This window comes from Somniosus microcephalus, chromosome 8 (genome assembly GCF_052327205.1).
Source record: "Somniosus microcephalus isolate GS21.2 chromosome 8, FLI_Smic_1.0, whole genome shotgun sequence".
NCBI classification, from domain to species: domain Eukaryota; kingdom Metazoa; phylum Chordata; class Chondrichthyes; order Squaliformes; family Somniosidae; genus Somniosus; species Somniosus microcephalus.
The window spans coordinates 96,976,992-96,994,994 of record NC_140994.1 but is presented as its reverse complement, the minus strand read 5'-3'; the positions used below and the strand labels follow the sequence as shown (position 1 = coordinate 96,994,994).

General features: G+C 49.9%; 1 protein-coding gene across 2 annotated transcripts in view; it reads left to right on the top strand.

The window, feature by feature from the left end:
- Nucleotides 1–1,930: 1,930 nt before the first annotated feature.
- LOC147113717 (inorganic pyrophosphatase-like) overlaps nt 1,931–18,003 on the top strand; it is a 68,573-nt gene continuing 52,500 nt past the window's right edge. For both annotated transcript variants that reach the window (XM_085995035.1, XM_085995034.1), the window contains exons 1-2: nt 1,931–2,046; nt 3,277–3,341. In XM_085995035.1, coding sequence (XP_085851161.1) covers nt 1,989–2,046; nt 3,277–3,341 — 123 coding nt within the window. In that variant the 5' untranslated portion in view covers nt 1,931–1,988. The remainder of the gene's footprint in view (nt 2,047–3,276; nt 3,342–18,003) is intronic.

Below are 18,003 nucleotides of genomic sequence, written 5' to 3'. Positions count from 1 at the left end.
ATCTATGAGGGGTCAGTGCGGGGATTCTTGTATCTTTGAGTGGTCAGTGCGGGGATTGTTGTGTCTATGTGGGGTCAGTGCGGAGATTTTTGTGTCTGTGAGGTGTCATTGCGGGGCCTGTTGTGTCTGTGAGATTCCGTGCAGGGATTCCCTGTGTCTGTGAGGGGTCAGTGCGGGGATTGTTGTGTCTGTGAAGGGTCAGTGCGGGGATTGTTGTGTCTGTAAGAGCCATAGAAGCGCCACTACAGTGTCTATGAGGGGTCCTCTTTTATTGAACCAAATTAACTGTAAATTAAATAGAACTTTAAATAAAACTGATCAAATCAAATTAAAATTTGGTTTGCCGGGGTGGTGATGCACTCCAGTCCCCGAGGCGCCCATCGGTCTCGGAACGCCTCAAGTGTGCCAGCGGACACCGCGTGTTCCATGTCCAGGGCCACCCGGGTGCGAACATAGCCGTGGAAGAGAGGCAGGCAATCGGGCCGGACGACCCCCTCGACCGCCCGCTGCCTGGACCTATTAATGGCCACTTTGGGCAGGCCCAGGAGCAGTACTACGAGGAGGTCCTCCGACCTGCCCGCACCCCTCCGCACCGTGTGACCGAAGATCAGGAGCGTGGGACTGAAGTGCAACCAAAAATCGAGGAGCAGCCCCTTCAAATAATGGAACAGGGGCTGCAACCTCACGCATTCTATATACACATGGAACACGGACTCCTCTAAGCCGCAAAAAAGGCAGGTGGCCTGGGAGTCCGTGAACCCACTTAACATTTTATTGCACGGGACTGCTCCATGCAACACCCTGCAGGCCAAGTCCCCAATAGAACAAGGGAGGAGTCCCGCGTAGAGAGCCCTCCATTGGGGACCTCCGCCTCCGCCGGATGACAAGATGGCACGCCAATGCGTGTGCGGTCAGCAGGCGAAGATGACAGAGTGTGCAGGAGCAGCCCGTACAGGAACCTCTCCACGCAGAGCTAAAGGGGTCTGTGAGGGGTCCCTCTTTTGGTAAAACCATAAATTTAGACAGATAAAAACTGTAAATAAACCATTAAAACTGTAAATAAACCAATAAAACTGTAATAAACCAATAAAACTTCAAATAAACCTTAATAATCAAATTAAAATTTGGTTCTCCAGCCCAATCATGCACTCCAGTCCCCGCGGCGCCCACCGGTCACGAAAGTGATCTAGCGCGCCGGCGGACACCGCGTGCTCCAGCTCTAGGGCCACCCGGGCGCGAACATGGCCACGGAAGAGAGGGAGGCAATCCGGCCGGACGACCCCCTCGACCGCCCGCTGCCTGGACCAATTAATGGCCTTCTTCGCCAGGCCCAGGAGCAGACCCACGAGGAGGTCCTCCGACCTGCCCGCTCCCCTCCGCACCGGGTGGCCGTAGATCAAGAGCGTGGGACTGAAGTGCAACCAAAACTTGAGGAGCAGCCCCTTCAAATAATGGAACAGGGGCTGCAACCTCACGCATTCTATATACACATGGAACACGGACTCCTCTAAGCCGCAAAAAAGGCAGGTGGCCTGGGAGTCCGTGAACCCACTTAACATTTTATTGCACGGGACTGCTCCATGCAACACCCTGCAGGCCAAGTCCCCAATAGAACAAGGGAGGAGTCCCGCGTAGAGAGCCCTCCATTGGGGACCTCCGCCTCCGCCGGATGACAAGATGGCACGCCAATGCGTGTGCGGTCAGCAGGCGAAGATGACAGAGTGTGCAGGAGCAGCCCGTACAGGAACCTCTCCACGCAGAGCTAAAGGGGTCTGTGAGGGGTCAGGGCGAGGATTCCCTGCATCTCATACTTGGGGCTGGATGCGTGTACACGACGTCAGGCGGTGGGCGGGGATGATGACACGGTGCGGTGGGCGGGGCTGGTTGCAGGGGCGCGGGGAGGGTGTGTCGGTGACGCGGCGGGTGGGCTGGGTCTGGGCTGCGCGTGGAGCTGGGGTCAGAGGACGCGGACTGAGAACGCGAGCGGGATGTATCGGACTGAGGAGCGCGGCGGCGAGCAGACCGGCACTTACCGGCTGTACCTGAGTGCGTGAGCCGAGAGAGGGACGGCCGTGGGGTTGGGAGAAGGAGTGAGCCCCGGGGGGGGAGAAGGAGTGAGCCCCGGGGGGGGGAAGCCGCTGGCTGGGTGTCGGTAGCATGCTCGCTCTCCTCCCCGGGCCTCCACTGATTGCCAGGATCCCGGGACTGGGCCGCGCTTTCTCTGGTATTCAGGCGGTGGGAGGGAGCTGCTCCCGAGCGGTTTACAGGGGAGGTCTGGATGGGTTTTAGTTTTGATGGGAGGATTTGGGGGGTGCTAGGTTGGTTTGCGGGGGAGGGGGTGCCGGGTGGGTTGGTTGGTTTGGTCGAGGGGGTGTGGGTCGGGGGGGTGTGGGTCGGGGGGGGGGAGGAGGAGTCGGGGGGGTGTGGGTCGGGGGGGGGGAGGAGGAGTCGGGGGGGTGTGGGTCGGGGGGGGGGAGGAGGAGTCGGGGGGGGGGTGTGGGTCGGGGGGGGGAGGAGTCGGGGGGGTGTGGGTCGGGGTGGGGGGAGGAGTCGGGGGGGTGTGGGTCGGGGGGGGAGGAGTCGGGGGGGTGTGGGTCGGCGTCGGGGGGGTGTGGGTCGGCGGGGGGGGAGGAGTCGGGGGGGTGTGGTTTGTGGGGGGGGGAAGTCGGGGGGGTGTGGTTTGTGGGGGGGGTGGGTGGTGTGGTTTGGGGGGGGAAGTCGGGGGGGGGGAAGTCGGGGGGGGGTGTGTGGTTTGGGGGGGGGGAAGTCAGGGGGGGGTGTGGTTTGGGGGGGGGGAAGTCGGGGGGGTGTGGTTTGGGGGGGGTGTGGTGGGGGGGGGGAAGTCGGGGGGGGGTGTGGTTTGGGGGGGGTGTGGTGGGGGGGGGGAAGTCGGGGGGGGGGTGTGGTTTGGGGGGGGTGTGGTGGGGGGGGGAAGTCGGGGGGGGGTGTGGTTTGGGGGGGGTGTGGTGGGGGGGGGGAAGTCGGGGGGGGGTGTGGTTTGGGGGGGGTGTGGTGGGGGGGGGAAGTCGGGGGGGGGTGTGGTTTGGGGGGGGTGTGGTTTGGGGGGGAGTCGGGGGGGGTGTGGTTTGGGGGGGGAAGTCGGGTGGGGGTGGTCGAGTGGGGTTGTTTGGCGGGGAGGGGGTTGCCAGGTTGGGGTGGTTTTGGGGAGAGGGAGTCGGGGTGGGGTGGTTTGGGGAATGCTAGATTGGCTAATGGGGTGCTGGATGCTCCCACTGTGTTTCTGACCCCCTCTCTCTCTCTGTTTCTCTCTTAAAGGCAATGCCCAGGGCAAGTTCCTGTCTCCTTTCCATGACATCCCGCTGTACGCGGCAGAGACTCAGGTAATTGGATGCAGGTCTGCCCCCACCCCCCAGGCCAGTGTCTGCCCCGTTGTGTGTGCGCCCCCCCCCCCCAAAATCTGTCTGTTACCTCTGTCCCCACCCCCGGCCGGTGTCTCTTAACTCTTCCCCCTTCCTTCCCCTTTGCTCCACACTTGCCCTTGACAGTGAGTGTGTGGTCTTGGCTATTCTCAGCAGCGGCTGTCCTTGCATGTGGATGTGACAGATGAGGAGCAGTCCCATCCTTCTCTGCTCCCCATAACTGTAGCAAACTGCAATGCTATTCCTTGATGAATGAGTGTGGGCGCTTGTTCAGGATGCCCCTGATTCCCTTGGGCCCTGTTATTTCAGCCTGTGAAGATGTTCTTTGGCAAGTTCTAGGTGCCGAGAGTCCAAGGCACCACGGTGGCTCAGCTGCACGGGGGTGGAAGAAGAATAGAAGAGCAATAGTGGTAAGGGATTTGATATTTAGGGGAGCAGACAGGCGTTTCTGCGGCCGCAGACATGACTCCAGTATGGTATGTTGCCTCTCTGGTGCCAGGATCATGGATGTCACTGAGCGGCTGCAGTGCATTCTGGGGGGAAAGGGTGAACAGCCAGAGGCCGTTGTACATATCGGTAACAATGACACAGGTAGAAAGAGGGATGAGGTCCTGCAGGCAGAGTTTAGAGAACTAGGAAAGAGATTAAAAAGCAGGATCTCAAAGGTAGTAATCCCGGTGCCACGTGCTAGTGAGTACAGAAATAGGAGGATAGAGCAGATGAATGCGTGGCTGGAGAGATGGTGCAGGTGGGAGGGCTTTAGATTCCTGAGGCATTGGGACCGTTTCTGGGGGAGGTGGGACCTGTACAAGCCGGACGGGTTGCACCTCAACGGGAACGGGACCAATATCCTCGCGGGGGGTTTGCTAGTGTTGTTGGCGAGGGTTTAAACTAGCTTGGCAGGGGGATGGGAACCTGAGAATAGATTCAGAGGGGAGAGAAGCAAAGCTGGAATTAGAAAGCAGAAAAGTAGAAAGTGAATTTGGAAGACAGAGGAAGCAAGGCTAGAAAATAGCAGTGCTAAATGGTATGTACTTCAATGCAAGGATTATAGGGAATAAGGCAGATGAGCTGAGAGCACAGATAGACACTTGGGAGTATGATGATATAGCTATTACTGAGACATGGCTGAAAGAAGGGCCGGTATGGCAGCTCAACATTCCTGGTTACAGGGTTTTCAGGCGAGATAGAGGGGGGGGGGGGGGTCACAGTATTGATTAAAGAAACAATTACAGCTGTGAGAAGGGATGATATGTTAGAAGGCTTATCAAATGAGGCCATATGGGTTGAATTGAAGAACAAAAAAGGGTCGATCACACTGCTGGGAGTGCACTACAGACCCCCAAACAGTGAGAGAGAGATAGAAGAGCAAATATGTAGGCAAATTTCTGAGAAGTGCAAAAGCTATAGGGCAGTAATAGTAGGGGATTTAAACTACCCTAATATAAACTGGGATAAAATGAGTGTGAAAGGTATAGAGGGTGCAGAATTCCTAAAATGCATTGAGAACTTTTTTAGCCAGTATGTAACAAGCCCAACAAGGGAGGGGGCGGTTCTGGACGTAGTTTTAGGGAATGAAGCTGGGCAGGTGGAAGGGGTATCAGTGGGAGAGCATTTTGGTGTTAGTGATCATAATTCAGTTAGATTTAGGGTAGTTATGGAAAAGGACAAAGATAGACCCAGGAATAAAAGTTCTCAATTGGGGAAAAGCCAATTTTGCTAAGCTGAGATGGGATTTAGCCAAAGTGGACTGGAAACAGCTACTTGAAGGTAAATCAGTGTCAGAGCAGTGGGAGGCAATCAAGGAGGAGATCCTGAGGGTTCAGAGCAAGTATGTTCCCTTAAAGGAAAAGGGTGGGACTAACACATCTAGAGCCCCCTGGATGTCATGGGACATACAGGGTAGGATAAGGAAAAAAAGGGAGGCTTATGACAGATACAGAGGGCTCAATACTCAGAAACTCTAGAGGAGTATAGAAAGTTCAGGGGTGCAATTAAAAAGGATATTAGGAAAGCAAAGAGAGAGCATGAAAAAATTTTGGCAAGTAAAATCACGGTGGCATAGTGGTTAGCACTGTTGCCTCACAGCGCCAGAGACCCGGGTTCGAATCCAGCCTCGGGCGACTGTCTGTGTGGAGTTTGCACATTCTCCCCGTGTTTGCGTGGGTTTTCTCCGGGTGCTCCGGTTTCCTCCCACAGTCCAAAGATGTGCGGGTTAGGTTGATTGGCTATGATAAATTGACCCTTAGTGTTAGGGGGATTAAATACGTGGGGTTACAGGGATAGGGTGGGATATGTGTTGGTGTAGGGGTTACGGGGGTCGGGTGGGATATGTGTCGGTGCAGGCTCGATGGGCCGAAATGGCCTCTATCTGCACTGTGGGGTTTCTGTGATTCTGTGAAAACCCAAATATGTTTTATAAATACATTAAGAGTAAGAGGATAACTAACGAAAGAGTAGGGCCTATTAGAGACCATAAAGGTAATCTGTGTGTGGAGGCGGAAGACATGGGTCTGGTTCTTAATGAATAAATACAAGAGCAGGGAGGTTATGCTTGAACTGTATAAATTACTAGTTAGGCCACAGTTAGAGTACTGTGTGCAGTTCTGGTCACCACATTACAGGAAAGATGTGATTGCACTAGAGAGGGTACAGAGGAGATTGACAAGGATGTTGCCTGAACTGGAGAATTTTAGCTACAAGGAAAGATTGGATAGGCTGGGTTTGTTTTCTTTGGAACAGAGGAGGCTGAGGGGAGACCTTACTGAGGTGTATAAAATTATGAGGGGCCTAGATAAAGTGGACAGGAAGGACCTATTTCCCTTAGAGTGGTCAACAACCAGGGGACATAGATTTAAAGTAGTTGGTAGGAGGTTTAGAGATTTGAGGGGAAATTTCTTCACCCAGAGGGTGGTTGGGGTCTGGAACTCGCTGCCTGAAAGGGTGGTAGAGGCAGAAACCCTCACCATAAGTGCTTGGGTGTGCACTTGAAGTGCCGTAACCTACAGGGCTACGGACCAAGAGCTGGAAAGTGGGATTAGGCTGGATAGCTCTTTGTCGTCCGGCGCAAACACGATGGGCCGAAATGGCCTCCTTCCGTGCTGTACATTTCTATGATTCCATGATGATTAGCTGCCTGTCTGCGAGCTGGGTGAGGCTGGGCGCTAGGCTGGCTCAATGTTTGGCAAGACAGGGTCCAGTTCATGCAGTTTTTGCCATAGATGTTCCATAGGCTCAGGCTCAGCTGCCTCTGCTCTACCCCACAGGGGCCCAGATGTGACCCCATTTAACACTTTTGGCCTAGTTTTTAGGAGGTCTTGTCAAATGCCAGGTTTAGGGGCATGGTGAGGTACCTCTCCATGTTTGTGTTTGTGAGGTAGTGCAGTCCAACAGGCCACAGCTTTCATACCTTTATCATGTCGGCCATGTTGATTGAAAACAATCCTCAAAAGTTCTGGAGTTTATCTTGTCCTTGAACACTGGAAAGTTGACTGTGTAAACACTTTTCTCGGGTCATCAGGATAGTGTCCTGGACACAGCATGGCCAGAATAGACCTGAAATATGCTAACTTTCACAGGACTATTTGGCCATATTATTAGTACCAGGTTCCCTTTCCAAGGCTGCAGCTTCTACTTCAGGATAATACCCTTCAGCCATTCTCTGACCTCCGGTTGTTTCTGAAACACCCAGTCCTTGTGCAGCTAGTTTTGGGTATCAGTTAATTTGCCCTTGCTTTAATGGGCAAGACAGCCTAGCAACTTGTGTTCAGGAGCCTTGTTTAGAGTCACAGCAACCGTTAATGTTCGTTGATCCCTTTATGTTTCTAGTCTGGATGCTTGACTGTTGATGAGATCCTTTGCCTGTGGTCTGCTCACAAATTGGCTTTGGAGTAGGATGACTGTCAAAAGAAAGGAGTACTGTGCATTTAGCCACAATGCTCCTTGAAGTTTGGTCACTCCACCCATGTCACAAGTGTTTCATGTAAGATGTGGGCTGGGAGGGGTTACACATATATAATTGCATAGAAATTACAGCACAGAAATAGGCCATTCGACCCAATCAGTCCGGGGGTGTTTATCCTAATCCCATGTGTCTGCCCTGTTCCTGTATCCCTTCATCCCCCTTTCTTTCAACTGCCTGTCTATTCTGTTCTTAAATGTTGACATGGTCTCTGCTTCAATCACTAACTCCAGTAGTACATTCCAGTCTCTCAATCCTCTTAATAAATAAAAAGTTTATCCTGCACTTATATCTACATTCCCTCGTTCTAAGCCTCCAATCACTGTTTCTACCTACCCTGTCCCATCCATTCGCAATTTTAAATGTCTCTATCTAGTCGCCCCTAATTTCCTCTTCTAATGAAAACCACTGTCAAACCACACCGTAATCTCCTGTGTTCTAACAAAACAGCCTCAATTTTTCATGACTTTATATTTGTATTTCCTCATGCCAGGCAGTACCCAGTGACTCTGAGCTGTGCCCCCTCTATTGCATCAACATCCTTCCTACAGTGTGGGGCCCAAACTGCACACTGCACTCCAACTGTGGTCTTACTGAGGTTTAAATAAATTCACCATTACATCTCGACTTTTATATTCTACACCTATTGTCATAGAACGCTGGATTCCATTAGCTTATTATGGCCTTATTCTCTTGAGGTGGTGCTTTTAATGTCTTGTGAACCTGAAGCCCCAAATCCCTCTGCTCTTCATCATCTACTATTTAATATACTTTTTAAAATCAATATTCTCCCCTATTTTTGAAGTACCTTACTTGCTAAAGCATAGCTTCATGGATGCAGACAACTTTCCAGTACCTGACGCATTCTGGTAGGAGGAATAAGGAGGCTACATACTCCTTGGGAAATAAGAGTCTACGTGGGGTCGAGGAGCAGAGGGATCGGGGGCGGGGGGGGTGGGGTACAGATACACAAATCATTAAAAGTAGCGACGCAGGTTAACAAGGCCATAAAAGAAGCAAACAAAGCACTGGAGTTCATTCCTAGAGAGATAGAGTTGAAAAGCAGTGAAGTTATGTCAAACTAGTATAGAACCTTGGTTACACCACACCTGGAGTACTGTGAACAATTCTGGTCTCCATATTACAAAAAGGATATAGAGGCACTGGAGGAAGAGCAAAAAAGCTTTACAAGGATATCATCAGAACTGAGAGGTTATGCTCATCAGGAAAGACTGAACATACTGGGGCTCTTTTCTAATAGAGGTCTTTAAGATTATGATGGGGTTTGATAGGGTAGACATAGAGAAGATGTTTCCACTTGTAGGGGAAACCAGAACTAGGGGCCATAAGTATAAGGTAGACACTAATAAATCGAATAGGGAATTCAGGACAAACTTCTTTACCCAGAGAGTGGTGAGAATCTGGAACTCGTTGCCACAAGGAGTAGTTGCGGTGAATAGCATAGATGCATTTAAGGGGAAGCTAGATAAACATGAGGGGGGAAAGGAATAGAAGGATCTGCTGATAGGGTGAGATGAAGTAGGGTGGGAAGAGGCATGTGTGGAGCATAAACACCAGCATAGACCAGCTAGGCTGAATGGCCTGTTTCTGTGCTGTAATTTCTATATTCACACAGCTTTCCCCATTCAAAGTATCAATTCTTTACCTAAATCTTCCACCTCATATTTACTGATAATCACCACCTTATCAATATACCTTTGCAGCTTCCTGTAATCCTCACAATTATTTACTGTGCCTCCTATTCTAGTATTGTCTGCAAATGTGGACTCCGCTCCCTCTAGCTCGATATACAGTGAATAGCAGTGATCTCAGAACAGATCCTGTGGGACACCGCTACCCACTTCAAACCACTCTGAAAAAACCTCCTCTTAACTCCTACTCTGTTCCTCCCTTCTAATTTGCTATCCTGTCTCTAATTTCATACCCCTTAATTATTTTCTCTTCATCTCTAATTAAAGATTCCAAAATGTTCTCTCTTTCTGAGAATGGGTCTTACATTGGCCCCTCTCCAGTCCTGGGCTCAAATCCACTCTCAATACTGTTGTAGTTAAGGGGTCAAAGACATAATCTACTTGGTTAGAATTAAGGAAGAATAAAGGAGTAATTACGCTACTGGGTGTATACTATAGGCCACCAAATAGTGGGACGGAAATAGAGGAACACATTTGCAGGCAAATTACAGAAATATGCAAGAACTACAGAGTAGTGATAATGGGGGACTTCAATTATCCTAATATAGACTGGGATAGTAAAAGAGTAAAGGGCAAAGAGGGTGGAGGAATTCCTGAAATGTGTACAAGAGAACTTTCTCAATCAGTGTCTTTCCAGTCCAACGAGGAAGGAAGCAGTGCTGGATCTAGTTCTGAGGAATGAAGTGGAGCATGTTTAAGTGGGGGAGCATTTTGGGGAACAGTGATCATATCAGGTTTAGAATAGTTATGGAAAAGGTACAATCAAGCATAAAAGTACTTAGCTGGAGGAGGGCTAACTTCAGTGAGTTGAAAAGGGATCTGGCCCAGGTGGATTGGAATCAACAATTGATGGGCAAAACAGTAATTGAACAATTCAATTCAATTCAATGCAATTTTATTTGTCATATATGCAGCAGACGTGTGTACTGCACAATGAAATGTTGATTTTTACGAGTCCTCCCAACATTGGAATAAATATGGCATAACAATGATAAAAATACTAATAGAAATACTAATAGAAAGACAGTAATAATAAATAAAACAACAGTAATAAATAATAATAAATTAATCGTTCATGAGTCTTATGGCCTGGGGGTAGAAGCTGTTTCGAAACCTGTTGGTATGAGACCGTATGCTTCGGTATCTCTTACCGGACGGGAGCAGGGCGAAGAGGTTGTGGCTGGGGTGACTCGCGTCTTTAATGATTCTCAGGGCCTTCCCCCAGCACCTCTCGGGGTAGATCTCCTGCACAGCAGGTAGTTTAATTCCTATAGTGTGTTGTGCAGCTTTCACCACCATCTGTAGAGCCTTGCGGTCTGTGGCGGTGCAGTTGCCATACCAGGTAGTGATGCAGCCGGACAGGATACTCTCGATGGTGCACCGGTAGAAGTTGGTGAGAATCTGGGGGGCCATTCCAAATTTCTTCAGTCTCCTGAGGAAGAACAGGCGTTGGCATGCCTTCTTGGTTACGACGTCAATGTGATGGGACCACGTTAAGTCCTCCGTAATGAATACACCCAGGAATTTGAAGCTGCTGACCCTCTCCACCTCAGCCCCTTCGATGTAGATTGGGGTGTGTCCCTCCCCCTGCCGCTTCCTGTAGTCCACGATCGTCTCCTTTGTTTTGCTGATGTTGAAGGAGAGGTTGTTGTACTTGCACCATTCTCCTAGGGCTCTTACCTCCTCCCTGTAGCCTGTCTCGTCGCCATCTGTGATCAGGCCTACAACGGTAGTGTCATCAGCAAACTTGATGATGGAGTTGAAGTTGTGCGTGGCCACGCAATCGTGAGTAAACAGGGAGTACAGAAGGGGGCTGAGCACACAACCCTGGGGAGCTCCCGTTTTCAGGATCAGTGTGGAGGAGGTGTTACTGCCTATTTTCACCACCTGGGGTCTTCCCGTCAGGAAGTCCAGGATCCAGTTGCATAGGGAGGTGTTAAGTCCTAGCTCGCTGAGCTTGTTGACAAGCTTGGAGGGGATAATGGTATTGAATGCTGAACTATAATCAATGAACAACATTCTCACATAGGTGTTCCTCTTATCCAGGTGTGATAAGGCAGTGTGCAGTACAGTGGCGATGGCATCATCCCTAGATCTGTTTGGGCGGTAGGCAAATTGGAGTGGGTCTAGTGTGCCAGGTAGTAACGAGTTGATGTGGGTTTTGACCAGCCTCTCAAAGCACTTCATGATGACAGAAGTGAGTGCTATGGGGCGGTAGTCGTTTAAACAGGTTACTTTTGTTTTTTTGGGGACTGGAATAACCGATGTCATCTTGAAGCGGGTGGGGACTACAGACTGGTACAGTGAACGGTTGAATATATCCGTAAACACGGCTGCCAGCTGGTCAGCGCATGCTCTAAGGACACGCCCAGGGATTGGGAGGCCTTCAAGGAGGAGATTGTTTGGATACAGAGTAGACACATTCCCACGAGGGGGAAGGAAGGGCATCCAAAGCTAGAGCTCCCTGGATGATGAAAGATATAGAGGTTAAAATGAGACAGATAAAGGAGGCTTATGACAATTGTAATGTTCATAACACAGTAGAGAACCAAGCTAAATATAGAAAGTACAGAGGAGATCTAATAAAGGGAATGAGAGGCAAAGAGAGAGTATGAAAATAGATTAGCAGCTAACATAAAAGGGAACCCAAAAGACTTTTATAAACACATAAATAGTAAAAGGATAGTCAAAGGAAGGATGGGGCCGATTAAGGACCAAAGAGATGATCTTGTGGAGGCAGAGAAGGGTATGGTCAACCGTGTCAAAGGCTGCAGACAAGTTGAAAAGGATGAGGAGAGATAGTTTACCACTGTCAGTCACATAGGATGTAATTTGTGACTTTGTTGAGAGCTGTTTCAGTACTGTGGTAGGGGTGGAAACCTGATAGGAGGGGTTCCAACATGGTATGCTGACGGCCCCCAGCTCTACCTCACCACCAGCTCTCTTGACCCCTCCACTGTCTCTAAATTGTCAGACTCCAGTACTGGATGAGCAGAAATTTCCTCCAACTACATATTGGGAAGACTGAAGCCATTGTCTTCGGTCCCCGCCACAAACTCCGTTCCCTAGCCACCGACTCCATTCCTCCCTTTGGCAACTATTTGAGGAAGAAGTAGGCTGTTCACAAACATGGTGTCATATTTGACCCTGAGATCAGCTTCCGACACATATCCACGCCATCACTAAGGCCGCCTATTTCCACCTCCGTAACACTGCCCGACTCCGCCTCACCTCAGCTCATCTGCTGCTGAAACCCTCATCCATGCCTTTGTTTCCTCTAGAGTTGACTATTGTAATGCGCTCCTGGCCGGCCGGCCTCCCACATTCCACCCTTTGGAAACTTGAAGTCATCCAGAACTCCACTGCCTGTGTCCTAACTTGCACCAAGCCCCGTTCACCCATCACCCCTGTGCTTGCTGAGGTGTCAAATTTTGTTTGATAATGCTCCTGTGAAGTGCCTTGGGACATTTTACTACCTTAAAGGTGCTATATAAATGCAAGTTGTCCCACCTCACATTTAACAATTCACCTTTTAATGACCTATTTGTACAATACTTCATTTTAATATTTTTTAAGATTCCCTCCTCTTAGTCGCCCTTGCTTTCCTTATCACTCTCTTAACCTCCTTATTTTCTCATTTTTATCATACCTCTAAGCCCCATATATCTTCCCCTTCAAAGATGGTTTGTTTCTTACCTTTTCATTTATAAATGGCATTATAAAACTTGAAGTAGCTTCCTTTTTTTAATGGTATATATTTATTCTGCACCTTTCCAATTAAAAAAAAAAAAAAAAATACTGCTGTCTCCACACACAGACCAGGTCTGCGCGCACACAGACCCACAGTCCCGGGTCTCCGCGCGCAGGCCCACAGTCCCGGGTCTCCGCGCGCAGGCCCACAGTCCCGGGTCTCCGCGCGCAGGCCCACAGTCCCGGGTCTCCGCGCGCAGGCCCACAGTCCCGGGTCTCCGCGCGCAGGCCCACAGTCCCGGGTCTCCGCGCGCAGGCCCACAGTCCCGGGTCTCCGCGCGCAGGCCCACAGTCCCGGGTCTCCGCGCGCAGGCCCACAGTCCCGGGTCTCCGCGCGCAGGCCCACAGTCCCGGGTCTCCGCGCGCAGGCCCACAGTCCCGGGTCTCCGCGCGCAGGCCCACAGTCCCGGGTCTCCGCGCGCAGGCCCACAGTCCCGGGTCTCCGCGCGCAGGCCCACAGTCCCGGGTCTCCGCGCGCAGGCCCACAGTCCCGGGTCTCCGCGCGCAGGCCCACAGTCCCGGGTCTCCGCGCGCAGGCCCACAGTCCCGGGTCTCCGCGCGCAGGCCCACAGTCCCGGGTCTCCGCGCGCAGGCCCACAGTCCCGGGTCTCCGCGCGCAGGCCCACAGTCCCGGGTCTCCGCGCGCAGGCCCACAGTCCCGGGTCTCCGCGCGCAGGCCCACAGTCCCGGGTCTCCGCGCGCAGGCCCACAGTCCCGGGTCTCCGCGCGCAGGCCCACAGTCCCGGGTCTCCGCGCGCAGGCCCACAGTCCCGGGTCTCCGCGCGCAGGCCCACAGTCCCGGGTCTCCGCGCGCAGGCCCACAGTCCCGGGCCTCCGCGCGCAGGCCCACAGTCCCGGATCTCCGCGCGCAGGCCCACAGTCCCGGGTCTCCACACGCGCAGGCCCACAGTCCCGGGTCTCCACACACACAGACCCACAGTCCCGGGTCTCCACACACACAGACCCACAGTCCCGGGTCTCCACACGCGCAGGCCCACAGTCCCGGGTCTCCACACACACAGACCCACAGTCCCGGGTCTCCCCGCCCACACACAGACCCACAGTCCCGGGTCTCCCCGCCCACAGACAGACCCACAGTCCCGGGTCTCCCCGCCCACAGACAGACCCACAGTCACGGGTCTCCCCGCCCACAGACAGAACCACAGTCACGGGTCTCCGCGCGCAGGCCCACAGTCCCGGGTCTCCCCGCCCACAGACAGAACCACAGTCCCGGGTCTCCATGCGCAGGCCCACAGTCCCGGGTCTCCCCGCCCACAGACAGAACCACAGTCCTGTGCCGCTTTCTCCTTCCGCTTCACTGCTCATCTTTCTAAAAACCTGCCCTATTCCAATCTGTGCCCTTGTTTTGTACTGACAGCTACTCCTTTTCCCTTTTTGTCCAATCTAACACCTCGTTCCTTTATTAGTAGGTCTTTTTCCTCTTTTAGAATCGTACAGCAAAGGATGCCATTCAGCCCATCGTGCCTGTGCTGGGTCTTTCAAAGAGCTATCCAGTTAGTCCTGTTTTCTCATAGCCCTGCAATTTTTCCTTTTCACATATCCTTTTGAAAATTATTATTGAATCTACAAAGTATTTACAACACAACAGGTCCATGCTCCACATGAGCCTCCTCCCACTCTGCTTCATCTCACCCTATCAGCATATCCTTCTATTCCCTTCTCCCTCACATGCTTATCTAGCTTCCCCTTAAAAGCATCTATACCATTCGCCTCAACTACTACGTGTGGTAGCAAGTTCCACATTCTAACCACTCTCTGGGTAAAGAAGTTTCTCCTGAATTTGATTTATTGGTGACTATCTTATCTTTATGGCCTCTAGTTCTGGTCCCGCCCACAAGTGGAAACCTCTTCTCTACACCTACCCTATCAAACCCTTTCATAATCTTGAAGACCTATCTGATCACCCCTCAGTCTTCTCTTTTCTAGACAAAGACCCAGCCTGTTCAATCTTTCCTGATGGGTATAACCTCTCAGTTCTGGTAACATTCTAGTAAATCTTCTTTCCTAACCTTTTCGTATTCCCGTTTGTCATCCTCTCCTTTGTTGACTATCTACTTAGTGCATGCCATTTTCATTCGTTTCAATTTTGCCCTTATTTCTTTATTCATCCGTGTCGTGTTTGTTGGCTAGTTTGTTCTTGCTTTTTAGTGAGATATACTCCTGGACACTCTTGATCACCGTTTTAAATGGTTCTCACTGCTGTTCTATTTCTATGTTTGTAAGTAAATCTTCCAGTTTATTTCCCTATTTCCATTCTCATCTCCTTAAAATCAGCTTTTTTTCAATTTATTACTTTGGTCTTTGTCTTATGTCCTTCTCAGTCTTTATCTTAAACCTTATTACGCTGTAATCGCTTTTGCCTCGATGTTCCCCAATACTTGTCTTACACAATAGCAAAATACTGCGGATGCTGGAAATCTGAAATAACAACAGAAAGTGCTGGAAACGCTCAGCAGGTCAGGCAGCATCGAAGAGAGGAGAAACAGAGTCAATGGGCTAGATTTTCGTGGAGCCGTCAGGCGGGGTTTCAGGCATGTGGGGGGGGGAAATCCCGAATTTGGGGGTCCCGACACCATCCCACCCAAAACCCGCTGGGCAGGCTCAACAAGGTCAATCAAGGGAAAATTGCGCGGATTGGCCGGACGTCGATGTAGGCGGCCTTCTTCCCGACAGGTTCGGGAAAATCTACCCCAATGTTTCGGGTCGAACCCTTCGTCAGAACTGTTAAAGGTTATGGAGGAGAGATGTTGGGGCAGGGAGGTGGGGAGGAAAGAGCAAAGGGATGGTCTGTGATGGGATGAAAGGCAGGAGCTCCTGACCTGCTGAGTGTTTCCAGCACTTTCTGTTGTTATTTTACTTGTCTTACCTGTTCTGGTTCCTTTCCCATTACTAGATCCAGCAGTGCTCCCTCTCATCAGGCATTTTACATTCTGGGTAAGAAAGGAGTCCTGCCCACATTGTAAAACTCCAATCAATTTTTTTTCAATTCAAATCGCTTTATTGGCATGATAAGTTACATCTTATGTTGCCAAAGCATCAAAATACATTTATGGTTGAGCACATAAACGCAGTTCTATTCATACAGTGTATAAACAGGTATATCCCTGAGTGTATAAATATACATTCGCATTGTTTATATATATTCTTTTCTTAGTTTACTGGTTGTCCCTCTGTTCATGGCAAGCTGTAACATAGTGTGCCGCCAGTGTTACACAGCTTCTCTCCTCTCCCAGTAGGAATGGGAGTTTTTGGTTGTCATTCAGATTTCTGAATTCAGGGCATATTTGTGAGAATTTTTGGTAGAAATTCTCCCTGATGTCCTGATATTTTCCACAGGCTGTGAGGAAGTGCATCTCTGTCTCCACTACTCCCTGACTGCAGTGAGAGCATATCCTGTCTTCTCTTGGCAGCCTGGTCTGCCTGTGTCTGCCTTTTTCGAACGCTAGGCTATGTTCGCTAAGTCTGTACCTTGTCAAGGTTCTTCTCAGTTTGTTATCCTTTACCATGGTCAGGTAATCAGCTATGTTGTATTGTCTGTTTAGGGCCAAGTAGCAATTGAGTTTGCTTTGGGTTTTTGTTGTTTCTGCCCAATATGTTAGATATTTTTCCTTTTGCTTAGCGACAATTGTGTTGGGTCGAATTCTTTGTGTTACCCTGTCACTGTCCTGGGGCTGGTTATTGTTAGTATTGTTAGTGATTACTTCACTGAGTCCCAGGACTAGTTGACTGAGGGTATTCTTCTTTATGGTCAGCTCTTGGCATTTCAGGGCGTCGTAGTGATAGCATTGGGGGTTGCTCATTTGTAGGTGATTCCAAAATTTGGTGGCTCTTTTTTGGATAGTGATTATTAATGGATATTGGCCTAGTTCCGCCCTGCATGCATTGTTTACTGTTTTCCTTTGAGTCCGGAGGATACTTTTACAGAATTCTGCATGTAGGATCTCAATTGGGTGTTTGTCCCATTTTGCGAATTCTTGTTGTGTTAGCGGTCCCCATACCTCACTGCCATAGAGTGCAATTGGTTCAATTACTGATTTGAAAATTTTGAGCCAAATGCTAATTGGGATTTCTATTTGGATTGATTTTTTGATGGCATAGAAAGCCCTTCTTGCTTTCTCTTTCAGTTCATTCACAGCCAGTTTGAAGTTTCCCGTAGAACTGATTTTTAAGCCCAAGTATGTGTAGTTAGTGGTTTGTTCAATTTTGGTTGTTCCTACTGTGAAATTTATTTTGGGTCCCTGATGTTTGGATCTTTGCTGGAACACAAGGACTTTGGTTTTTTGGGGATTTATTGTCAGGGCCCAAGTCTGGCAGTACGACTCCAGCACGTCCAGGTTCTGCTGTAGACCCTCTTTAGTTGGTGACAGCAGAACCAGGTCGTCTGCATAGAGGAGGAATTTAACCTTGGATTCATATAGGATGAGGCCGGGTGCTGTAGATTGTTCAAGTAGTTTTGCCAATCCATTTATGTAAATATTAAAGAGTGTCGGTGAGATTGGCGAGCCCTGCGTCACCCCCCGCCCCTGTGGGAAGTATTTTGTTTGTTTGTCTCCAATTTTAACTGCACATTTGTTGTTTGTATACATTGATTTAATTACATCATATGTTTTCCCTCCTACCCCGCTTTCGATAAGTTTCAGGAATAAACCATCATGCCAGATGGAGTCGAAAGCCTTCTGGAAATCTACAAAGCATGCGTAGATTTTGCTTTTGTTATGGTGAACGTGTTTGTCAATTAGGGTCTGTAGGGTGAAGATATGATCGGATGTTCTATAGTTTGGCAGGAATCCAATTTGGCTTTTACTCAAGACATTGTGCTCCTCAAGGAAGTTTATAAGTCTTTTGTTTATGATGCTACAGAATACCTTCCCCAGGTTACTGTTTACACAGATGCCTCGATAGTTGTTTGGGTCGATTTTGTCCCCACTTTTGTATATGGGCGTTATGAGTCCTTTGTTCCAGATATCAGGGAAATAACCGACACTCAGAACCAAGTTGAAGAGTTTTAGGATAGCCAGTTTCATTTTGTTGTCTGTGTGTTTAATCATCTCGTTTAGTATGCCGTCTGTCCCGCAGGCTTTTCCTGGTCGCAGGTCCTTGAGTTTTTCAAGAAGTTCTTTTTCTGTTATTATGGCGTCTAGCGGGTTTTGGTTATCTTTTATGGCCATTTCTAGCTTTT